At 44.0% G+C, this 26,247-nt stretch overlaps 1 protein-coding gene across 4 annotated transcripts in view; it reads right to left on the bottom strand.

Annotated features, from left to right (window-relative positions):
* The window catches only part of TSEN2 (tRNA splicing endonuclease subunit 2), a 40,344-nt gene extending 15,035 nt beyond the window's left edge, over nt 1–25,309 (bottom strand). Inside the window, exons 1-7 of one of the 4 annotated variants that reach the window (XM_058565350.1) lie at nt 25,269–25,309; nt 20,998–21,071; nt 19,711–19,917; nt 18,109–18,190; nt 11,969–12,005; nt 5,711–6,236; nt 4,748–4,825 (exon numbers count right to left, since the gene is read on the bottom strand). In XM_058565350.1, coding sequence (XP_058421333.1) covers nt 4,748–4,825; nt 5,711–6,236; nt 11,969–12,005; nt 18,109–18,190; nt 19,711–19,899 — 912 coding nt within the window. In that variant the 5' untranslated portion in view covers nt 19,900–19,917; nt 20,998–21,071; nt 25,269–25,309. Of the gene's footprint in view, nt 1–4,747; nt 4,826–5,710; nt 6,237–11,968; nt 12,006–18,108; nt 18,191–19,710; nt 19,918–20,997; nt 25,204–25,268 lie in introns of those variants that run through there. The other 3 variants (XM_058565356.1, XM_058565361.1, XM_058565348.1) reach the window with 3 other exon arrangements.
* Between the last annotated feature and the right edge of the window lie 938 nt (nt 25,310–26,247).

Here is a 26,247-nt window from a genome sequence, read left to right as displayed (position 1 = left end):
CAGCGAATGAGACTCGCTCAGCTTGTTTCCTCACCGCCCAGCACACAGGAACAAATGACGGGAGGACCTGAGAGAGCACAGACTATGCAGGAGCAGGGCTTCAAGCAGCTACAAGGTCCTGCTAAGGAAACAGCTCCGTGATCCCTCAGGAATCACCCGCATCCACCCCACTGTCATTCTCTCCTGGCCATCGGATGCCATTTCTCTTGATAGCAGCCATTCTCAAAATGTGGTTTGGGGAGCCTGGGCTCCTCGAGACCCTTTTTCAAGAGGTCTCAAGGTCAAAACTATCTCATGACATTAAGGCGTTATTTGCCTTGTTTATGCTCATTCTCTTCTGAGGCTCCAAACGTGATATCTCAACAGACTGATAGAGAAGCAGACGTGAGAATCCAGCTGGCCTCTACAAAGCCAGACCTTAGAGTGATCTGCAAAAGTAAAAAACAATGCCATTCTTCTCAATGAATCTGTTTTGAAAGAACATAGTTACTTAAAAAAAAATTATTTATGTTAACGTATAATGGGGTTTATTATCGTTATTTTAAACCACACAAAAATGCTCCTTGGGGTCTTCAATAATTTTTAAGACATTAAAGTGTTTGAGAACAACTATTTTAGTTTTATCCAGATTCAAATCTGGAGCTCTTCTGAAGATGCGGGGATTACCTGCCGGTCCCCTTCTCTGGGTTCCAGCCACCTCCTCCTGCCTGGACTTCTGCAAAGGCCTCTCTGCTCTCAGCCTCGCAGGCCATTCCCCACAGCAGCCAGAGCCATCTTCTTAACAAGCCAAGATCACGTGGCTCCCAGGACTAAAACCCCAATGGGCTTTACCTCACTTTTGCTGCCCACCAGCTCCAGCCCCTGCGTGATCTGACCACCTCTTTTCCTAGCTGTGTTGCCTTCAATTCTGTGCCCTGAACACACTAAGATGTCTCCTGCCTTCGCCTCTGTAATTGCTATTCCCATATCTGGCATTTCCGCCCCAGACTCAAAGGTCACTGCTCGGAGAGGTCTTCCCCGACCACTCAGTTTAAGTAACCCCCACCCTCACTGTCTTCTTCAGAGCATTTATTTTTGTCTGAAAATATCTTTCTTGTATGTGTCTCTCCAACCAGAATGTAAGTAAAGAACGTAAAGTCTGTGAGAGCAGAAACTCTGCCTGCTGTTTCCTTGGCCTAGAAGCAGTCCAGCACATGGTGGCTGCTCAGTGCTTGCTATGAAGCAATAAAGACATAGGTCCCTGGATCTTGTCCCTGGTTTAGGGCCAAACTGCCAGAGCCCCCTGGAGCAGTCTCTGCCAGCCCAGCCCCTTCAGCTCCTTTCCCCTCCATGTGGACACCGTCCTACTTCTTTCAGCCACTGGTGACAGCCTTCTCAGGTGTCCGACAATCTTATTTTGACCTTTTCTCTTCCCACAGCCCACTGCTTATTAACACAGAATAGCCCTGTTTTTCAGGTGGAGAGAGACAGTGGCCGAAAGGTGCAGTGGAAAAGGCCAAGTTGTGTCCCAGACAGCCAAGTCCTTCTTTCCCTGTCATTTCCTCACACTTTTCACTTCCTGGTTCAGAATGGTGTACGGGGAAGCATGGACTCTGAGATATGACAGACCTGGGTCGAAATCTTCATTAACAGCAAGGGCCTTGGAAGTATCACTTCAACTCTCCTACCTCCTTACAAAATGCGGATGATAATGCCTTCTTAGTTAAAAGACTTCATAAGCTATGCAAAGCACCTAACTGCTCAATCCATTTTAGTTTCCCTCCCTTTCTAAAAGCCATTTAGATATTATAGCCAGGAAAAGTTCAATCCAATCCCTGTCTAGCAAGAGATTCCTTCCTGGTATCTGTTAGGATCTGAGTTCTTCAGAGATTGACCAATGTCTTTCCATTATTAGCAAATACACATTTCTCTAAGAACTGATGAAACCAATGCTTCATTTTTATTTGCCTAAAATGGTGATGGCTTTTATGAATCTACACAAACTCCTATTGGGCACTTATTAAAGATGGAGAGGATCTTAATCCAACTGTGTTGGTTTTATTTAGAATTAAATCATCAGTAGACTGGGGATGTCTTGGTCCCTTGAGATCTCATTAGTTGTTTTACTTTGACAGTACTGATAAGATGGAGGGACAAGTTTAACGATGGCTTTTAATGTCATATCACTAAATCTAGTTAGGGCCCAAAACCAGATAACAAGAACAGATCTCTAAGAAGCAGATCTTCAGATCAGCTGTGGTATTACCATTCTCAATCCCTCAACAGAAGTGCTGTGAATCACTGCAGCAGGGCTGCCTGTGCTGCTGACGGACATTTATGGAAACACATTCAACCTCACAAGTGCTGCGCCAACTACAGGTGATTCATTCAAAGGAAACCCGCCGAAACAGAACCGAGAAGCAGAGCTAGGCCTAACTGCATGATCCTTAAAAACTTTTGCAACGTGTCTCTGGGGTGTTCTCAGGAACCAAGCAGCTTCCAAGCATGCAGAACAACCTCATCTCTCATCTCCTATTACTCCTGCCTTTCTTCAGGGAGTGTTCGGGAGAAGGCAGCACACAGCAGCACCTTTTGGGGTCAGTAAAAAGCATCAACTGGAACAGGGAGGCTGAACTCCCGGTTTCTGACACCCAATTCTCTCTCTCCGCCTACTGCTGCCGTCTCCCAAGCTGAGGCTGGCAGGCTCCTAGCGGCCTCAAGCCTTCTGCCCACCCTCACAATGACGTCAGCTCTGGTCACTGTCACTCCCCCACGGAACCTTCTGCAGTGCCCCAGCGCCATCAGGACCAGGTCAGACCCCTACGCGCAGACACGCCCTTCTCCATCTAGCCCTTCTGTGCCGTCACTTCCAGGACTGAGGTGCATGGAAGAGCCCATGCTGTCTGCTGTGTCCATCTGGCAATCCCCTATTTATCCTTTAACACCCGCGGATATCATTGATTCAGTAAAGCCTTTCCAGCTTCTCTCTCCCTTTGGACCCCACCAGTTTCTGTGCAAATCCCACACCTTGTACACACCCATTTAACAAATAATTACTAAGCACCTCACAGATGTCAGGTATTGGGACGAGAGATACAAGAGGAGCAACACTGGCACAATCGTGCACCACACTGTGCTTGTCACACTGACCCGTGATTATTTCTGGACTATCTTTAGGACCGGAGCCATATTCTGTTTATTTCTGTATTGTTAGCACTTAGTCCGGTGCCTGGCACATAGTAAGTACCTGGTGAATATTTTTTGTGATTGCAAACAAAAGAGTTCCAATTAGCTACTAAATTATCTTTTACAAGTGACTTAATAATGATAATGACAAGACTAGCAGGCACTAACACTTAGTGAGCATTTACCACATACAGGCACTGTGCTGAACCCATTACGTGCATTATTTAATTTCCAGAACATCTTAAGAACAAGGCGTTCCATAACCCTCATTTCACAGAGAAGAAACCTGAGGCCCAGAGAGGTCAAGCACCTAGAGAATGGGTATCCACAGTGCTGCCCAACAGAACTTTCTGTGATGACGGGAACGTTCTACACATGCGCTGTCCAAAATGGTAGCCACGAGCCACATGTGGCTGTCGAGTGTTTGACATGTAGTTGGCACACAGGAGAAACACAATTTTGAATTTTGTTCCATTTTAATTAGTTTAAATTACAGTCACACACAGCTGGTGGCTACTGTATTCAACAATAGACTAAGCTATCTCCTTTGTAAAATGAGGAGATCAAGTAAATAATTCCAAACATCCTTCCCTGCTCTGAAGCTCTGTTCTTTGTACCACTGGCCTCACTGCAAGGAGGGAAGCACAGACCAGGAGATGGAGAGAATATGGAGACACGATTTCTTCTCTGTGGACATATCTATGAAACCACCAGTGCAGATGCATTCAACAAGTACTTCCTGAGACCTACACATATGCCAAGAACTGTGCTAGACGCCACAGGAGCTCTCCACGACAGGCAGGAGCACTCCTGGAGGAGAGGCATGCTCAAGGGCACGAGACCGAGGAGGGGTGCTACCTTCAAGGGCAGGAAGGACATTTCTGTGTACAGCACAAAGATGAGCAAAAAGGGAGGGACTGAATATCACATGACCACGGATAGAGGAACTCCAAATCACAGGGAAGACACGATGCAGGTTTCAAAAAGCCACCTTTAGCCAACTTTTGAGAATGCAGCTATTGCATTAAATAAAGGAAACACGTGTTAGTAATTCTGCAGAAGGAAGTACCTAGAATCCATTTACATAATTAGCAGTCATTACATGACCTGAATCATGCATCATAGCTTATTAAAAACTGGTGAAACTCCATGAATACATTAAAAACCACTGAACTGTAGATTTTAAATGGGTGAATAGTATGGTATATGAACTATATCTCAATAAAGCTGTATTTCTTTTAAAAGCTGGTGGAAATTAGTAACACAATATTTGGCGAATCTGAAATCATGATGTGAAAAGAAGTGCTTAGACAAAGCCCTTGAAACCTCTCTGGAAGGATAGAGTGAAGGCCCCCCAAAATGCACATCTTAGAAGTGATGAAATGAAGGCTGAGGGGTGAAATTTAGGCTTTCTACTCTGGAAGCTGCCTATGGTGATTTCATTACTGAATTGCAGTATTCAATTACTGAACACACAGTTACTGAATTATATACAGAACTATATTTTGAGGTAGACTCATCTATACCGTGTTGCCCAGGCCCAGAGACCAACAGCTGAAAAGATAACATGCTGGAAACATACCTCTTCTAGGCTGAGTTGCAAATACTCAAAGATCCTATAAGGATTTCTTCTGCATATTAGTCTCTTCTTCTGCACCAACTGAAGAGAAAGAAAGAAAATATATACAGAACAAATGGAAGCACTACAGGTTATGGAGAGGAGACTGCATTTTAAAATGAACATTTTTGTTAAACTTCCCATTTGTTGGATTAGTACTGTTAAAAAATAATTTTTTTATTACTTATGGGGAAAAAGAAGTTTTAGTTTTTCTACTATGAACATTTTGATTTCTTTCCTTTCTTTCTTCCCCCGTGAATTTTTCCCACGTTGTGATCACTTTGTTGGTCAGTTTCATGTGTTGCTTTTCACCCAACTGTATTTCACAAGCACAGGCCCAGGCTCTTCACGAACCTCCAAGAACCTCCAGGTTCTTCTAAACCTCATTCTAAAGGCTGTTATTTCTTCAAATGGGTGTCTCACGTACTGCTTAACTACTGGATTGTTCCTCATTTTTAGCTGCTGCAGACAATTCTAGGGTAACTGTCTCTGACAGTGCATCCCTTAATGAAGTGGCTCTTAATCTGCCTTCCAATGCTTCTCTTGTGATGGCCGACGTCCACTCTCGAGACTCTCCCCCACAGCGATACCCAAGACTGTGTAATTATCACTGCATTTCTTTTTCTCCCAAACAAGGGAAAGAATATTATTGGACCTGCTTTAATTCATACATTTTTTAAAAAGTTACTGACAAACTTGAGGCTTTAGTTGAAACAGCCTTTACAACTACTGAGCCACCAGGCCTGGGGACCCAGAGCCTGCTGGTTCCTCAGAGGGTCTGCAGTGCGGTGCCCTGCACCACCTCTCACATACCCTGGGTGCTTAATATGGGCCTGCCAGCAGTTCCGAGAAAGACTGTTAGCCAACATCTCCTATGGGCCAGAAACAGATGGCTTGGGAGGAAGCCATTTATTTTCTTCTACTTACTTCCTCATTTGGGGCATCCTCCCCCTTGCTCTCCTCACACACGACTTCCTCCACGAGCACGTACTCATGATCAGGTCCTTTCTCTCCGGCACAGATGGGTCCCGCTCGTTGGCTGCCGTCCTCAGGCTCAGCGCCACACAGGGGGAGGAGAACGTCTTGTTTGCCGCCATGGACGTGGGGCAGGGGTGTAGGGCCCTCGACCACGTGTGCATCCAAGCTGTCTGTAGATGGTGGGGCATGCCCAGAGCCCTCCTGCAGGCAGTCTGATCGCTTGCTGGGATCCTCCACATCATTCGACCTTCCCGAGCCCCCATTCACCACAGAAAGTTTCTCTCTACCTGCTGTGCCTTCCATTTTGGAAACCATTTCAGAGTTCAGCTCCTCATGCAATTGAACTTCTTCATTCCTTTTTATACAGGGATGCTCAAGGGGTTCTATGTAATCCTTGAGAATTCTATGCACCGTGCTCTCGTCCTGCCCCTGTCTTCGCATGAGCTTTGTGGCCCATTCTATACTACGCTGATACCTGTAAAACAGACATACTGTTAGTAACAACACTTGAATTCTGATACTTAAAAGACAACAATAGAACATGCAAAAAAGATGGGAAGGGCTGGCCCTGTGGCACAATGGTTGGGTTCGGCACACTCCGCTTTGGCACCCCAGGTTTGGAGGTTCAGATCCCGGGCGCAGACCCACATTACTCGTCAGCCATGCCGTGGCAGTGACCCATATACAAAATAGAGGAAGACTGGCAAAGATATTAGCTCAGGGCAAATCTTCCTCAACAACAACAACAACAAAAAAGATGGGAAGGTAGTATGCCAAAATGTTTATAGCAGTTTTTCTCAATAGTGGGCTACAGGTAAATGTTTTCTTTATACTTTTCTGCATTTTCTACATGTTCTGCAATAAGCATGTATTACTGTGTTTTTATTATAGAGCTTCATTTAATTTGCTTAATTTGAAAAAAAAATGACCCCAGTCTAACAAAGTATAAAAACTTATGTAAGTTAAAACTCGTGGACCAAGTGATTTAGGCAGATGTAAAGAGGAAACGGCCACCCTTTGTCAGGATTAGTTTTGTACCATTTTTAATTTTGTATTATATCAATTTTTGGTTTTCAGATATATATCCCATTCAACATAAAGAGCTTTTGTTTAGTATTGGAAAGCAAAATGAGAATGTTAGTAAATACTTTTCACAGTACCCACTAAGCTCTCCACTGCATATGGAAAGAAGTAATTATGCTTATACATATATGGCCAAGTATTCTAATATAAACAGCTTTTTCCATAATAACTTCCAGAATTTATTTTAATGAGAAAATACATAGTTTCTAACACTTGAAGGCAACCCCTGAACACTTCCCAAGTTATAAAAGTTGAAGCTAAGACAAGGGGGTTTTGCCCTAGTGAAGAAGCGTCAACACCTAACCAATCGCCGGGATGCGATGTCTCAAGACCACCATGGTGGGAGCGTGACCAGCGGAGGCTCGAGACACTGTGAAAACTCCAGCACTTTTTGCCTCTCACCTCCAGCAATCAGCCTGAAAAGCATCTAAGGAGACACACGGGTCGTGGGAAGACAGACCTAACTTTACTCTTCACCCTGAGCATTTTGCCATGTGTGGATGACTGAATAGTCATGGTTATAAACTGCTTCACCTCACACAAAATTAAACAAGGAAACTGGCTTACGCTATATTTAAAAAAGAGATTTGTGGCTGCTTAACCCTGACTCAACAGAAGAATCTCCAAGCTGTCTACGCCCTGTTTATCCTACATGGGGATGAGCATGCATTCCTATACCCTGGGAACTGCATCTAAAGATCAAAACCTGGCAAGAGCACTGTAATACCTAAGAGGCAGGATGATTACATGCATGGACTCTGGTACCGCACATGTTTTGTGTTCAGACTGGATTCTGTCACTTATAACTGTGTGACAAAGCCAATTACTTAACTTCTCTGTGCTTCGGTTTCCCCATCCATGAGATGGGGACACTACTGCTACCAGCTCATAGGGATCTTGTTATGTACTACTTTCTAAAATCAGGAAAAAAAATGTAGCTGCCCATAAAACAGCAGGGTGTCTTCTCGCCTGTTACATGGATGCTCTTGCATATGGTTAAAAGAACTTTCATTTGAGAGCTCTAAAAAGAGTCTTTACTCTTCATCTCCCCTAAAGCATTGGCTCTATAGGCTTCATGGGTCCATGAATCTCCTTTATTTGAACACAAATTTTTATGTCAATGTGTATTTTTCCGGGGAAGGGATCCACAACTTTGATCAAATTCCTTTACTCAAAATACGTGAAGGCAGCACTGAATAAGAGGTTGAACAGTTCCCCCTTTGAGCAGAAGTTCTGGAACTGAGAGAGAGCACACAGAGGTCATTGCTCTACTCTTTGCAACAGAGTGGTCAAGGCAGACACGAGTTCAAACCCTCACTCTGTCGTGTTCTCGTACCAGTGACGCAACCCTCCTCTCTAAGGCTCAGTTCTTCCTCTGTAAACCAGGGATAACTGTACCCACTCATGGGGTTGTCACAAGGATTAAAGGAGACAAGATGTGCAAAGTGCTCAGTACATAAGTGCTCAATAAATATTTGTTGCTATATGATTGTGAGGTTCTTAGGGGAGACTTGAAAAATACAATCATTTTGACTCAACACATATTACATTAAAAAAAATAACATTTTCATGAATGGAAATGTACACCTTAATTAACTGCTCTTTGAAAGCAGGGGCAGCCGTGTGGGGACAAGCACTGCACCAGATCTGGTGAGTTGGCTCTTCTGTGGGATTCAGAGGTAAGCCACTTAGCATCTCCACATCTCTTTTTGCTCGTCTGCCAAATGCCAGAATCACGCCTGCCCTCCTGCCTCATGACCTCAGACGTTTATGAAAGCTCCAATGAGACAGTGGCTGCAAAAGTATGTAGAAGAAAGCCTTTGAGTAAGACTGGTGATGAAAACAGCTAGATACACAAATGACTAAGACTTATGGCATATGGGTCACAAAGCAGGTATCCTCTCATTGGCTGGGAATGCCTTAAAAAGCCAAGTCCTGCTGCAATTAACCCCAAATACCGCTGGAGAAGCGGCAGGAAGAGAAAAGTGAAAAGTAAAAGTCAGAAAACATAAGGGGGAGAGTGGCAGAAGGAAAAGGTGGCAGCTATGATTAGAAGCAATAATAAGACCGGTAAAAAGCAGGCCCATTTTAGGGCCTCAAGAATACCGAAAGGTACCCTCTGAATACGCCTCAGCTTCTCATGATTCTATGCCCTCGAACACCCCTCTTCCATTGCCATAGAACACCCTTCTCCATCATCTTATTAATGCCCATTTATTGTTGGAAGTTTACAGCAAAACAATTTCGAGTATAGGTTCTAGAGCCCCTCTGCTTAGGTCCAAACACTGACCTTGAGCGAGTTACTTACCCTCCTCTGGTTCTGTTTCCTCCCGTGTCAAAGACAGACAACAGGACCTACCTCACTGGGGTGACGTGAGGACGGAAGGAGATAATCCATAAATTGTTATTGCTAGAGTACCTAGCACACAGACTATGCTCAAGAAATGCCAGCATGTACAACTGTGTCAGTGTCTCATTATGTGTCAACTCCTCTGCAGCTGGACTGCCTGGTCTGAGCTCATGAAATCTCGGGCAAGCTATTTGTAGGTTCTCCATGTACAGGATGGAAACGACTACACAAAGGTTTCTTGAGCAGATGGACTGAGATGATACAGGTAAAGCGTATAGACCAGTAACTGGCACTGTTGGAGAATTTGTACCTGTTGGCTATGAGGCCGACAATGGTGCTATCTCATCCTAATATTTATTAGAGAAGAGTGCAATTGTTTACTTCTCTTCCTCTTCCACTGGACTATACATCCCTCGAGAAGAGAGATGAGATCCTTTCCTCCTCTTTTATCTCTAGCACCTACCACTACCTGACACATAGGTGCCTGCAGTAAATGCTGGCTGAATGAGGGGGGCCTAGCACCACCCTCAGGGCTGCTCCACATGACCGTACGTACTTCAGTCCCCCAAGGGCATCACCTGAGGGTCCTGATGCTCACCTCCAGAACAGATTACATGGAAGTTTCTCATCACCCAAGGACAACCATTGTTGGAAAAAGGCCAACTAGAGTAAATCCACTTGAAACGGGGATCAGAACTTCAGAGGGAATAGTAAAGTAACAAGGACAACAAGCACTTAAGTTGGGGAGGGCGTGCACAAAATTTTCTGACAGAATTGTCAGGTATGTTGAGGTTCTAACCCCCAGCACCTGCAAATGTGACCTTATCTGGAAACAAGGTCTCTGCAGATGTAATCAAGTTAAGATGAGGCCATACTGACTGGTGTCCTTATAAGAGGGAAATTTGGACACAGACACACAGAGACTCAAGGGAGACCGCATGTGACAACGGGGGAAGAGACTGGAGTAATGTGTCTACAAGCCAAGGAATGCCAAGGATTGCTGGCTTCCACCAGAAGCTAAGATGAGGCATGGAAGGATCCTCTCCTAGAGCCTTCTTCTTTTTTTTTTTTTTTTTTTGGTGAGGAAGATCAGCCCTGAGCTAACATCCATGCTAATCCTCCTCTTTTTTGCTGAGGAAGACTGGCTCTGAGCTAACATCTATTGCCAATCCTCCTCCTTTTTTTTTTTCCCCCAAAGCCCCAGCAGATAGTTGCATGTCACAGCTGCACATCCCTCCGGTTGCTGTATGTGGGACGCGCCCTCAGCATGGCCGGAGAAGCGGTGTGTTGGTGCGCGCCCGGGATCCAAACCCGGGCCGCCAGTAGCAGAGCGCGTGCACCTAACCACTAAGCCACAGGGCCGGCCCCTCCTAGAGCCTTCTGAGGGAACATGGCCCTGCCAAGACCTTGATTTTGGACTTCTGGCCTCCAGAACTGTGAGAATAAATTTCCGTTCTTTTAAGGCACCAAGTTTGTGGAACTTTGATGTGGCAGCCCTAGGAAACTAATACAAGGATCAATCAAATTCTTGGACTGTTACACTGTGATGCTTACAAAGGGATAAGCTTCAGGTAGGTGGCAATCTCCCCCATCCAGAACCTTGCATATTCAAGCTGGCTTGACGTTATGTCCTCCTACTAAAGCCTGAGCAGGATGCAGTTCTGAGGGGCAGGCTTCTGCTCTGAGTCCTAATGTTGGTTGTAGCAACCTGCCTATACTGCAGCTTCTCCTGAGGTGGGGGCTCTGCGAGGTTCTCAGCAGGCCCCTCCCACAGACTAGAACCCTACCCGTCCCAGGCTGCAGTTACAGCCAGAGCAGCCACTGAGATCTCCCCAGTGCCACTACCTCCCTACCCACTCCTCTGGCCAGGGGGTTACCAGGCACGTAACCAAAAAGGAGCTGTCAGATTCTGCCAGCACATGCCAGAAGCATGATGATTTTCATCATGCGCTTGAGTAGTTTTAGAAGGCTTCGTGGAAGAGTTATGACTCGAGCTGCACCTCAGAGACAATGAGGACTTAGATGGATGAACATTTAGTCAACAAAACCGTACCAAGTGACCACCAAGTGTTGGGGCTGCAGAGAGGAACTAGGCATGGTCCCTGTTCTCCAAGAAACGACGGTCTAAATCCAGGTATGATGGATGGCACAGTAAGGGGCACCTATGCAGACTCTGGGGGAGCTGGAGGAACAACCTCGACTCAGCAGAGGGGAGGGTGGTGAGAAGAGAAACTCCAGGAGATTGACACATACGCTGAGCCGTGGGATGTGCAGGAATAGGCAGGCAGCGTGCGTGCGTGCGTGGGGGGTCAGGGAGAAATGTTCCAGGATGTGGGAACAGCAGGAAAACACCCAGAGGAAGGAACCACAACCATATGAGAGGACGCGCAAGGGCCTCTGTGAAAGCCTCTTTCTCCTACCCGATGAATGCAGAGCAAGGAAAGAGGACAGGGCCATTGATGCCACACAGGGCAAGAGGCCAGTCCTAAATCTAAGTCTAAGCATCTTAGCACTTAAAGACATACACATTACAAGAAAACTGTTCATATTTTGGAAGGAATTCAACTGGAAAAGGATTTGGCTTTGGATTATTTTGAAAAATAAACTTAGTGTATTTCAAATATGATTTGATCCACAATAAATTCAGACATAATTTTCAGGGACACACCCACTACAAAAAGCAGAGGAAAAAAAGGCGTGGACTGCCATGTCAGAAAGGCTATCTAAAAATAGATCTAATTTAAACCATAATTCCAAAGTTCACCACAACTTACTTCTTTGACGTGATTATAGGCATGCCTGTCTTCACATCTGCAACAACAAAGAAGCTCTATTAGTTCGGACAAATTTTCTTTAAGGGGAAAAAACACTGAAAATCTGGAAAAGACAAAGAGAATTTCAAGATTCACCAAATCGCACATCTAGGAGGTGATGAAGCCTGTCCGTGCATCAACGGCAAACTCATGCTTTACACACGGCCACTCCCTGCAGCCACACCCCTGCTGGCCCCGCTGACCAATCGCACCCCCTGACTGGGGTGTGAGACCTCAGAATCCTTCTCAACTCAGCACTCCAGCCAAGCAGCGATGGCATGCAAGAGGAAACCTCTCCACCACCTCGGGATGCTCACTCCCTCAACTTTTAGACGGGAATATTGAGGCCCTAAAGTTGTATACTTTGTCCCCATCCGCCCTTGCTCCATAAAGCATCTTCAGTGAAAGCTCCTCACACGTGCCTCTAAAGGGTTGGAAAAGTACATTTCATACGGTGTTAGTTTTGGGTGTGGATCTGGGAATTCTGGGCTCTCATTCTAGCTCTGAGGATCTGGTGGGAAGATTCTTTCTACCTAACATGTTTATCAAGTCACCCAATGGTCTGAGTTTTAGTCCTGATCCTCCCTGACCCTGCCTTTAGGCAAATCATCTCTGCTTTCCCAAACTCAGCCTCCTCTCTGGCATGTTAAAGGCTTGGAAAAGATGACGTTCAGCTTTAAAACTCTAGGAAAGTGAGGTCACAGACTCCTACATCCTTAGGGATTTGTCAGTTTTCTCAGTGTCATGACCTCCTTCCTCTGGTAATTTAACAGCAAACAACAATTTAACAAGTTTAGTGACAGCCTTCCATGTGCCAGCACTAGAGAGGCAGAAGAACCAAAGCAAATCCCCTCTCCTTGAGATACTCACAGTCTAACTGGGAAGACAGACCAGAAATGACTGATTCTAACCCAAGCTGATATATGACCAAGTAAAGTATTGTAAAGGGACAACTTTACCTGGAAAGGTTAGGAAAAAACACAAAAAGGAAGAATAATTGAACTGGGCTCTGAAGAATGAATAAGAGTTCACCAGGTGGACCCGGGGAAAACAGGCAGAGGAAACCACGCACAAAGGCTGAGAGACACGAAGTCACGATAGCTTTGTGGGATGGCAAGCAGCCCAAGGTGGCTACAGTGCTGACGAGCAGAAGACAGTGGGCAGAGAGGAGGTGGAAGACGGGCTGAAGCCAGGTTTTGAGAACCTCCTAAAATGGACATTTGAGATTTACTTTTTAGGGCAGCCCACAACCTTAATTTCTGTTTCCTTGGCATAACTTCATTTCCTTCAAATTTCTATCACTTTTTAAAACATAGAGACTACATAGATCAGGAAAAGATTCACAATTGTTAAAATTATTACACTATTTGAAAACTTTCTATTTTTTTGGCCAAATATTAGTAACGGCTGAGGCTGTGTGATGGGTATAGGCAGGGCCATTATGCTATTTGCTCTACTTTTTTTTTCTCTTTTTAAAACATTTACTATAAAAAATTTCAAAAACATACAAAAGTAGAGAGAACAGTATAATAAATTCCCACGTTTCCATCACTCAGCTTTAACAATTAACTCATGGCCAATCTCGCTTCATCTGGTCTTCCGTCCACTCCCCTGGCCCCCAGATCATTTTGAAACAGACCCCTCATATCATTTCATCTCTAAAAAGTTCAGTATGTATTTCTATCACACTGAATCAAATACCATATCACACTTGTAAAAATTAATATCAATTCCTTAGCACCATCTAAAATCTAAGCATTGTCTCATATTTTTTTTCTTTTTTGGAAAGTCTGTTTGACTCAAAATCCAAATAAGGCCCATACCTTGCAATAGCTATGTCATAAGTTGATTCTAATATACAGGCTTCCCAGCCATGATTTTTTTCTCTGTAATACATTTGTTGAAGAGATGGGTCCTCTGTCCTGTAGACCTTCCCCCAGTCTGGCTTCAGATGATTATACCCCTACTGTGCTGTTAACATGGTGTTACCCAAAGGTGGTCACAGGCCCGCTGCTGTCCTCAAACTGCTTGTGGACAGTCCAAGAAGAGATGAGGGGCTTGTGCCCACCTTTAAGCCACCGTCTCACTTAGTACACTGCTTAGTCCAGCTCACCTCGCCTTCACAGAGGAGGAAGCTGTAGGCTGATTTCCATTCTGGTGCAAAGGTCTTGCTGCGTGTCAGTACTCTGAGCAGCACTGGTCTAACGCGCTCCTCTGCCCTCTGTGTTCCTGTGAATTGGTGGATCCAGAGGCTTGATCAGATTCAAGTACAATTTTGGAGGAAGACTACTTCACAGGTGGTGCCACACATTTCCATTAGAAGACACAAAACGTCTTGTTGTCTCTTCTTATGTCATCAGCACCATTGTTGATCAATGTCTAGATCTAATAATTCATCAGAGGTTGCAAAACAGTGATATTCTAATCTCATAATTCCTTCTTTATTAGTGGGGATTCTTCTAGAAAGAGAACCAACCCCTTGCTAACTATTCAGTTACCCCAAGACCAGTTCATGTTACCCAGTTTTCAAAATAATGAATCCTCCACAGTTGAACAATGAATTTCTTTTGACAATTGGGGGTAGAGGGAGAGAGGTATCAGTATGAACTAAAAGATTCAAGCATTTTGGGGGTACTATTATGGATGAATGGATTTTAAAATAAACTGCAGTATTATTCTTATTGACGCTCAAATGTTTCCATCTTTGGCCAGTAGGAGCCTCTTCTGAAACAAGCCTAGTAGTTTTTGATAGCTTCCTTGCTTCCTGGTACACTATGTTTCATGCAAAAAATCCTGGCTCTCAACCACGCCAACATAATTACTCATTTGCTTTATCAAACAAGATAGATACAACAGTCTCAGAATAACAGTGCCAACACTCCCACCTCTAAAATGATTGCTGAAAACAATGTAAAGATTATTTTGCAGCTCTTTCTTTAGAGTACATGGCAGTTCATTACATTGATGGCCCCAATTCTTCAGGTCTCCCATCTGCCAAATCCCTTGACTCTGGGCCAGCGGAATACTAGCAAACATGATGCCAACAGAGGCCTAAAAAGCCCTGGCACAGTGGGGCTTGCTCTTGACCCTCCACCATAGCCATGAGAACATGCCTGGCTAGCCTGCTAGAAGATGAGGTACACAGTGCCCACCCCCACCCCCGAGCTGAGGCCATCCTGGACCAGTTCACAGCCAACTGGCAACCAGACACTGGTGAGTCCAGTCAGATCCATTACTGGACTAGATCCATTAGAGCAGCCAGCTCACCCACAACTAACCAGATGGATGAGCACAACCAGCCAAGATCAGGAGACCTACCCAGCAAACCTGAAGACTTGTGAGCCATTTCGTTGCTGCTGAAAGCCACTGAATTTTGGAGTGGTTTGTTAAACAGCACTGTGGCAGGAGATAACTAACACAACATCTATCCCATTAGGATTGAACAGTCAAATTACCAAGTTTTAAAGTCACTCAAAATAGTTTCGCCATGTGTGGCTACACCACCAACTTGATATACAGAGGTTGAGTTGTGTTCTTTTTTAAAGAATTACTTTTTAAAATTTAACTTTGTTTTGTAATCATGTAATATGTTTAGTAGGTTCCAAAGTCAAATCTATAGTCTCACCTCTCTCTCTACCTTGTTCCATCTGTCCGCCACAGCATTTTTTAAAAAATTATGGTTTATCTTTCCTTATATTTCAAAAATATATTTATATCCCCTCCAGGTAAACCATAGCACACCATGTAGACTTTCCTTTATCTTGCTTTCTTCACTTAAAAAATGTATCCTAGTGATCCCTCATTTCTAGCTCAGCTTTGCAGTATGTCATTATATGAATGCACTATAGTTTATTCAACTGGTCCCCTCCTAATGAGCATTTGGGTTGCTTCCAGTTTTCTAATATTAGAAATAGCATTGCAGTAAATAGCCTTGTGCTACTTCTTTTCATATATTTGCCAGTATATCTTTAAAATAAATTCCTCAAAGTGAGATTGCTGGGTTAAAAGTAAATGCACCAGCCTCGGTGACCTAGTGATTAAGTTCAGTGCACGCTGCTTTGGTGGCCCAGGTTCAGCTCCCAGGTGCAGACCTACACCACTCGTCTATCAGTGGCCATGCTGTGATGGTGGCTCATATACAAAATAGAGGAAGACTGACAACAGATGTTAGTTCAGGGTGAATCTTCCTGAGCAAAAAGAGGAAGACTGGCAAAAGATGTTAGCTCAGGGCCAATCTTCCTGAGCAAAAAAAAAAAAAAAAAAAGTAAATGCATATACTGGGACAGCTGCATGTCCACAGGCAAGACAATAAAGCTGGACCCTTATCTCCCACCTTGTACAAAAATTACCTCAAAATGGATCAAAAACTTAAATTTAAGTGCTAAAACTATAAAACTCTTAAAAGAAAACATAGGGGAAAATCTGCACGAGCTTGGATTTAGCAATGGTTTCCTAAATATGATACCAAAAGCACAAGCAACAAAAGAAAAAATAGATAAAATGGACATCATTAAAATTAAAAACTTTTATCACTTCACACTCATTAGGATGGCTATTATCAAAAACAAACACAAGGGGCCAGCCTGGTGATGTAGTGGTTAAATTCGCACACCCTGTTTTGGCAGCCCTGGGTTCGCAGGTTCAAATCCCGGGCATGGACCAATGCACCACTCATCAAGTCATGCTGTGGCAGCGTTCCACATACAAAATAGAGGAAGATAAGCACAGATGTTAGCTCAGAGCCAATCTTCCTCAGCAAAAACAGAGGAAGATTGGCAACGGATGTTAGCTCAGGGCCAATCTTCCTCATCAAAAAAACACACACACACACACACACACACACACACACACACACACAAAACAGAAAATAACAAGTGTTGGCAAGGATGTAGAGAAATTGAAACTCTGTGCATTGCTGATGGGAATGTAAAATGGTGCAAGTGTTGTGGAAAACGGTTTGGCAGTTCCTCAAGAAATTAAAATAGAAGTATCATATAATCCAGCAAGTCCACTCCTAGGTATGTACCAAAGAGAAATGAAAACCTATGTGGACACAAAAACTTGTAAATGAATGTTCATAGCAGCACTATTCACAGACTAAAAGTAGAAACAACCCAAATGTCCATCAATGGATGAATGGATAAACAAAACATGGTATATCCACACAAAGGAATATTACTCAGCCATAAAAAGGAACGAGGTTCTGACACATGCTACGACATGGATGAACCTTGACAACATTATGCTAAGTAAAAGACACAAAAGGCTTATAAAGTATGATTCTATTTATATGACATATCTAGAATGGGCAAAATCATAGGCACAGAAAGCATATTAAGGTTACCAAGGGTTAGGGAGGGATGGAAGGTGGGGGGAGAAAGAAAATGTATATATAATTTTGCTAGACATTGCTCAATTCCCCTCTGAACAGTTGTACCATGTACACTCCCACCAGCAATGCACAAGTGTGTTTCTTAGGTCTCAGCAATGAAGCATAATGTCAAACTTTTGGATTTTTGTCAATCTGCTAACATGGTATCTCAGTGCAATTTTAGTTTGTATTTTTTCTTATAATGTTTTAAAAAATCCTTTCTAATCATGTTTTAACCTGCTGGAATTGGTTATATAATTACCATGAGACTTCTTAGAGAAATACACTAAAAGATTTGTAAATTAAAGAAAAGAGGACCAGTAGGTGCCTACACACATTAGTATGTTGTAACAGATACATCAATGTCATGAGGTTAGTGCTGTAAATTCTAATTCTAGAGGTAAAATATAAAACTCATTTTGCATACAGGTGAGCAAGTACTTAATTATCAGTACCTTCCACATGCACGGTACTATGCTAGGCAATGCTTAACAACAAAAAAGCCTGAGTAACACTTTTGATAATTCCAGAAACTAGATAAAACACATTTTCACCAATCATAAGAACCCTTTCACCTTCATTAGAATTATTCTAGTTGCTATTCTTAGCAGTAAAATTGCCAATGTGCAAGTTACTTCTCTAGAATTTTACTATATAATCTGAGGTGTAAGGTCAAAAATGAAAGAAAATGATAATCTGCCAAAAAAAACTGAATGATGCACAAGTTTACCTTTCCATTTGGCAACCAGCTTAGGATCTGAAATTGTGAAGTTTGGCCGGCTTCTAGACAGGATACCTTTTCCAAAATAACCCTTCCGGGAAGAGAGAAAACAAAGTTAGCTCACGTTTAGTTACCAATATTTTATCTGAGGGAGAATAACTATTTGAGTTAACAAGAGATTCATTCTACTTTTCACAGTTTTACATCTTCCCTCTGATTGATGATTACTAATGAAGATCTCAGCATTTATCTTTCTGATGGTTTGAAGAGCATTAGCAAATTTTTAGTACATCTCATTTGCCTCGAAACTAACGATTTCACTCTAGGTCTGGTAAGCTGAAGGCAACGGGGCGGGCTGAGGCAGGCTTCCTTCTTCCCTCGAGGGTCAGGAGCACCGTGCCCGAAAGCAGGAGCCCAGCTCATCAGGTATAAAACACTTCTCGGATTCTCTGGGTCCCAGAAGTGAAGTATTCCTCTCCTTCCCACCGATTCCAAAACAACACTGATTTTCTCCCCTTATTTTTTAAAATTATAAAATATTTAAACCCACAGGAAATTGAAATAATAAAATGAACACACTTTACCCTCCACCTAGATTTAACAATTAGAATAAGTAACGTATCAATTATTTCACAAAGCCTCTTGCTTAATGTTACATATCGTGAATGTGGAGACAGACTGCCCTTAGCCTAAACCCCCATCTCACCAGGGTCAATGCCACCCACATCCCACCAGGGAAGGTGGCTAAAACATGTATATCATATACAAAACATCCCGAGAAGGCATATTTATAGAGACAGGAAGTGAATCAGTGCATGCCTCAGCTGGGAGTGGGAGCAGGGATTAAGTGCAACGGGCACAAAGGAAATTTTTTGGTGACGAGAATGCTTTAAAACTGGATTGTGGTGGTGGTTGCACAACTCTATGAATTTACTACAGTCATTGAATTGTACACTTAGAATGAGTGAATTTTACAGCTGTAAATTAAACCTCAATAAAGCTGTTTAAAAAAATGCCCCTAGTGATGAATTGGCTATGGGGTAAAAAGAAAACAAAACAAAAATAAAGCAAGCTAACAATTTCAACCCAAACCTGTCACTGATGGAAAACAGCAAAAACTAGAACTCATCCTCACCTAAGAAGAGGTCCCCAACCGAGAGAGAGAGCAGACAAGGAGCCAGAGCCCGTGCTGCAGCCTCATCTGATTTGTCCACAAGCCAGAGCAATATGCTGCTCTGCAGCTACCTCTGGGGATGGAATGGGAGTGAGCGGGGAATTTCAACTTTTTACCCATTACATTTCTGTGAAGTGCTCAAAATGTTGTTGTTTTTTTTTTTTTTTACAGTGAACATGCATTGCTTTTATAATTGAAAGACAAGAACGGTCAATGCACTGACCCTACTACACTGCTGAATTGTGGGTTTGCAGGTGGGGGTGTTATCCTCATAACGTATGGCTTTGGGGCACCTGATTCAAGTTGCACTGTTCCTACACTGGACCAAACTGCAAGTAAAGAATACACGTCATTTATGGTCTGTTTTGGGAGGTGGATGGGACAGGGAGGAGAGAGGGCTGTCAGGAAGTAGCCACAACAAGACCACCTGCACTTACTTTCCCATACAGTTGCTCAATATCTTCCGCATCCCTCACGATTACATTGTTGTGTATCATTTCGGCACGGAATATCTTGAATTCTTTCTTAGGACCACAGTCCTGACCAAAAGGGATTGGCAATGGAGACTCATAATTCTCATATACTCTTCTTTTCCTCTTTGGGGCATGGAAAACTGCTTCCGCCATTTTTCAAGGGTAACTGTTCTTTAAAGAGTAGACAATAAGAAGAAAGTAAGTCAGTCAATCAATACCTACACTGATCAAAAATACAAGAGCATTTATACCCAGGCTCAGGAAACTTTGTGGTCTCCGGGGAATAATAAAATATTTATAAAGCAGTGAACTAAAAGACACAGTGAGACTACTTTGTACAAGCAGTGCAAACCCCATCCACCTAGAATATCACCATTAATTCTCACAACAATGCCTCTCTAACTATAGCCGACAAGACTGAGGCCAAGTGACATGCCCAAAGTCGTAATGCTCTGCAAAGGTCTCCTGAAAGCAAGCACAATGGGATTGCTGCCTGTTAGGATCACTCCCATTCTTTGGCTACGCCGACAGTTACTGAGTACCTACAGGGGCTCCTAGTAATCAGACGTGCCGGGCATCCACAGATAAAACCAAAAGAGACTCTGTCCTCAAAGAATTCAATCTAGTGAGTACTTCATTTTCCAAAAAAAAAGGACCTTAAAATACATTCCAAATATTAGGTCTATCTTCTCCAATTTTTAAGGTGAATTAATAAATAATAACAACAATGACAGTAGCAGCTGTCACTTTAAGGGCCTATCATGTACTACCAAAGGCCAGCGGCTAAGAGTAGGGGCTCTAAGCCAGACGGCCAGGGTTGGGATCAGCTTCACCACTTCCTAGCCGTGTGAATTTGGGCAAAAGTTACCTAATCTCTCCGTGCTTTGGTTTCCTCATTTGCAAAATAAGGATAAAAAGAGACTCTATCTTATAGTTAAAACCCATAGAGTGCTTAGAACAGTACCCGGCACGCGCTGAGTGCTATGCATGTATTTGCTATAACTGTTATTAACGGGTAAGCACTATCAACACCATTCTACAGATGAGGAAACAGAGTCAAGTTAGTGAGATTTCATATAAGGCCCTAGAGAGTGGTGGCAATGGATGACCCAGGTTTGTTAACTCCAAAGCCCGTGCTCTTCTCTCCGGTTCTGCTGCAAGCACAGGCAGCGTCTGTCCCTTTTTTCTGAGGGCTCTCTGTTTCTCAGGGCTAGAAGCTGAAGGGTTATGGACAATTGTGAAATTACTTACTGTGCACCCAGCACTACAAGGGAGTAAAGGAAGCCGAAGTCAGTACCTCTCCCTTCCAGGCCTTACACTCAACCCTAGGAGACAAAACAAGCACACAATGATACAAAAGCAAGTCGGAGGTAGCACAACAGGCTGCAGTTCAATAAGGGCTAAAGGAAGGAAGCAAAGTTGAGTGTACTGTACGATAAAGACATAGAGCCACAGCAGATGCATTTAACTGAGGGTAACAATCCGATGCAAGAGAAAGAAAGAAGTAAACAGTGCATGAGACTGGGCCAGCCACTCCACTCTACAAGCAGATGCCCTGAAATAAGACGGGAGACTTGAACCTGCTGCTCCCTCAGTCCTGGGACTGGGCGTGATTTCAGCTGAGAACATATCTGGTGCTTGAAGATACAGCAGAGCTGCATCACTCACGTGTTTGTTTTTTTTTTTATAATTTTATTTATTTATTTATTTTCCCCCCAAAGCCCCAGTAGATAGTTGTATGTCATAGCTGCCATCCTTCTAGTTGCTGTATGTGGGACGCGGCCTCAGCATGGCCGGAGTAGCAGTGCGTCAGTGCGCGCCCGGGATGCGAACCCAGGCCGCCAGCAGCGGAGCGCGCACACCGCTAAGCCACGGGGCCGGCCCATCACCCACGTTTAACCTACACGGCTCCAAGCCCTCAAAAGGATAAAAGTAAGACTGGTGATTTACGTGCTCACTACACTCCCACATGCAGCACCCCACTGGGTGGACACAGCCAAGCCTGAAACAGCTGAGGAAGGTGCAAAACCTGAGGAAGGAAGGCGAGTGGTTTTAAGGGTTCATGACCATTAAAAAGAAATTAAGAGCCTCGTCCAATGTGTGATGATACCTTTAGCTACTCTCACAAAGAAGTTGAGGAATTAAATGAGGACAAAGAAAAACACAAAGGAAGAGATCAATTACAAAGATAACTATGAAAAATAAGAATCAGCAAGTTGGAACCTGCATAGTATTGCCAAAGTATTCCAAGCAGCAAAACGCTAGAATAATTTCTAAATAAGACCCCCCAATGGAATTACATACCAAGCACGACTGTACACATTGTATATATACACACACATCTGCACACATATTGCTGTATAGTGTTCATAACAAAACCCTGCACACTGCGCGTTAATGGGCAATCAAGAAATTTTCTTCCAGGGACATTTTAACTAGATTTTCACTCGCCGACTTATCCCTCAACCCAAGCCAACTACTGCATTTAGCATTCAGTTGAAGAAACGGCAATTTATTCCAAAGCAAAATAAACAATGCTGTGTTGGCTTTTTTGAGGCAGGATGTGGGTCTCTAGTGAGGAACTTTTAGGGATTTCCAGGAACGATTTGGAGTTTTATGAGATTTTCATTTTTATAAATTAACCTCTGATTAGTATTTGACTTGTACATATTACATTTGGGATTTTAAAAAAAGAGAAAACGTTTAATGGCTAACTTCAAGGACTTGCAATTAAATTCTGTCAAATAAGCAAAAACGAAAAGTTATATTTTAATTTGCCTGGTTTGCTCAGGATTTTCCCTTTCAGATTGCTGTTATACTCTAAAAAAAGCAGGAATGAGCTATGACACTTGACAGCAAGAACTCTGTACTCCAACCCAAGTGTGTGTGACAGGAGGGTTCCTGTCACAAAACACTGTTTTTCACAAAACCTCAAAATTCGGGATCTAGTGTCACCTCTGCCCATGTGACAGCATGCACACCAAGAATTTGGCTCACAGTAGGTCTCCCATATATGCAAAGCTGCCATTATTATCATGTGACCTTGCACAACCCACTTCAGCTCTCTGAGCCCAGTTTCTTCATCTTCAAATGGAACAGGACTGGAAAACAGTCTGAAAGTTACTCAAATGTTAAACAGAGTAACCATATGATCCAGCAATTCTACTACTAAGCATAGATACAAGAGAACTGAAAAAGTACGATTACGTAAGAATTTGTAGGTGAACGTTCACAGCATATTATTCATAACCAAAAGGTGAAACATCCAAATGCCCACAATAGATGAATGAACAAAATGTGGTCTATCCATATAATGGAATATCATCAGCAATACAGGAATGAAGTACTGATACACGCCACAATGTACAAGAACCTTGTAAGCATTATGCTAAGCAAAAGAAGCCAGTCACAAAAGACCACATATTGTGTAAGACCACTAATGTGAAATGTCCAGAATAGGCAAATCCATAGAGATATAAAGTAGATGAGTGATTGCCAGGTGTTAGGGGAAGGGAGAAATGGGGAGTGACTGCTAATAGTTATGGGGTTTATTTTGGAGTGATGAAAATGTTTTAAAGTTAGATTGCAGTGATGGTGATGGCTGCAAAACTCTGTGAATATATTAAAATCACTGAATTGTACAAGGGTGAATTTTATGGTATGTGAATGATCTCTCAATAAAGCTGTCCTTTAAAAAAATTCAATAAGACAAACCAGATAATCTCTAGTTTCACAGTTTTGTGGAAGACTTGTCTTGTGCTGAACTTGGAACGCACAGCCAAGGAGAAAGGACTGAATTCGCTATTCTCCATATCTGCAATAGGCATTTAAGAAATGTTTCTTTAGCACCATGATAGGAGAACAGCATGATGTAAGATGTGGGATGTGAGTAAAATTGGTAACCATCATCAGTAGGTACAACTTGCTAGGCACTGACTGTGCCATACGCTACACACATGGGTACTACTATGCTCATTTCACGGACAAGGAAACCGAAGCCTAGGGAGAGGAAGTCATTTGCTCAAAGCCCCAACGCCAGGGAAGATAAGATGTTAGTAAGGCAAGGAGACAGGGCATGGTAAGAAGACTGGCCTAAAAGAGGACCATGTGTGAAGCACACACAGATGTATAGGAAGAACTGGGCCAGTTGTCAGGGGTTTTGGGATGCAAAGGCTGATTTACACTTGGAGCCAGTGCACATTCTTAAGCAGTGAGAATGACAACTGAAAAGAGATTAAGAAAATTAACCTGGGGTGGTATATAACAATGGCTCTCAAGTTCAGCTGCCCTTAGAATCACCTGGGTAAATTTATAACTCCTAATACTGAGGTCTTACCTGCAATTACATCAGAAATTCTAGGGTGAGACCCAGGTGATTTCAACATGTAACCAAAGTTGCCAACCACTGGTGACAGAACGGCCTATTCAAACTCAATTCCAACAGCCCGCTGAGGTATTACTATTCCCATTGTACAGATGAGGAAACGGACTCAGAGGGGCTGAGTACTATGCATCTATAAGGGACTGTTACTTTTCCTTTCCCAAAACTTGGCATACTTGACTCCAGATGCCTGTAGTGTTAAGTATATTTACTTTTCTATCAAAAGCAGGGCTTGTTCCTTATTCTGCCCTTGAGCAGACAAGCTAACACCTTTTCGGGGTGCTCAGTAAATGTTTATTCAAAAAAAGCAAAAGCAAAATAAAAAGGGAGAAGGTAGCTCTATTTAATTTTCCAAACCCCTGGGACCACCTTGCCAAACAAGCCTGGTTAAACTCTCCCACACAGCAAAGCTCACCTTCTCCCAATTTAAAAACGTTTGAAGCTCCAACTGTGCACGTCCTGGGCTAGTGAAGGTAAGGATGAAAGGGACAGGTAAACAACCCTGCCTCAGGGGAGCTTGCAAGTTAGAACCCGAGACTAAGACATAAATAAACAAACGATAAACCTTTGAAGGCTGCTGTGAGGATTAAACGGGTAATTGTAGGAAGGCGCCTCGTACTGGGCGTACCACGTGGAAAGTGCTAGCCAGACGGCAGCTGCAACTGCAATAAACGACTGCACACAGGCCAAAAAAGTGTTAAGGGCCCAAGAAATGCTTAACTCCCTGTCGTAACTTATCCCTTTGCTGGTCTCCTTGAGTGGGCCCCCCATCAACCTCACTAGCGGCTTGAGGCTCCCCTCGGACAGAGACGGTGTCGGATGGACGTCCGCGCCCCCAGCACTAGACATGGTGTTAGCGTTTCCAGAAAGAACAAAGAAAGTGAAGTACGCAGGGCTACAGGTGAACGGAGAACGGAGAGAGGGGTTAATTTCGGCAGAACCAGGAAGCCTGGCTCCACCTCCCGGCCTAGTCTGGTCCAGCCGTGCGACCCCGGCAAAATCTCTGGGCCCTTTTCGCTCTCCCCCGGACGGCTTTCGGAGGTGATGCCTCCTCGCAGCGGAATCCTCCCCGCTCCACTGTGCTGGAGCCGCGGCGCTGAGCCTCCCTGCACACGGCCCGCTTCCCGCCCAGGCGCCTTACCTTCCTCGGCCCTACGCGCTCGCCGTTACCACGGCAACACCGGCCGGGGGTGGACACCGCTGCCGTCAAGCAATACGGCCGCAAAGCCGGACGAGTACGCAGCCGCAGAGCCTGCCGGGTCTTTGTGGAGTGCGCCTGCGCACAGCCTGAAGACAGGGGTGTGCATAGTACTCTCTCCTCGGGGTGCGTGTGGCAGAGGGATCACTTCCTTTTTGCTGCCCGCTCCAGGAGTATACGGACAGGCTCCTGCAGAGATACTATTCTCGTTTAATCCTCACAACAATCCCGCAAGATCCATTTTACAGATGAGATCCGAAGTTACTTGTCCAATGTCACATAGCTAGGCGGTAGTGGAACCAAGACTCGAACCCAGGTCTAAAGATAAAGACTGCCCTGTGCAGTGTAAAGGACAGCAGGCCAGGACTCAGACCTGCGTTTGAATCCCCACCTCCCCGCTCACTGGCCATGTGGTCTTGAGTGAGTGACTTAACCTTTTCGAGCTTCAGTTTCCCCTACTGAAAAATGGGTCCCCGGGATTATGAGAGAGGAGCACAACCAAAGTGCCATGGGAAGCGTCCAAGTTTCTCCTGACCTGGTTATTTAAAGGAGGCCTGGTAGGGAGTCCAATATATACCTTCCCAATATGAATCCCAGGGTAACCAGCACACATACTGCACATGCTGGACAGGAGGGAAGGTGGGTGACAGGGAAGGGTGGCAAATAATGCCACAGAGATTCATGGGGCTAGGTGTGACGGTCCTTGAAATCTGGACCGTTGCCAGCTTTCCCTTGTCTCCAGGCCTTTGCACACTCTGTTGCCTGGAACATCCTTCTCCCCTCTGTTTGCAGCAGTAATTTCTGGTCACCCTTTAGGTCTCAGCTCAGATATCTCTTCCTCCAGGGGACTTCCTCTTGCCTCCCCAGGCTGGCTTGGGTGACTGTCCTGTGCTCCAGCCCTAGTCTGACGCACCTGTGCTGT

Source organism: Diceros bicornis, chromosome 2, assembly GCF_020826845.1.
Source record: "Diceros bicornis minor isolate mBicDic1 chromosome 2, mDicBic1.mat.cur, whole genome shotgun sequence".
Classification (NCBI taxonomy): Eukaryota; Metazoa; Chordata; class Mammalia; order Perissodactyla; family Rhinocerotidae; genus Diceros; species Diceros bicornis.
The sequence above is the reverse complement of the archived record's forward strand: the minus strand, read 5'-3'. Positions and strand labels throughout refer to the sequence as shown.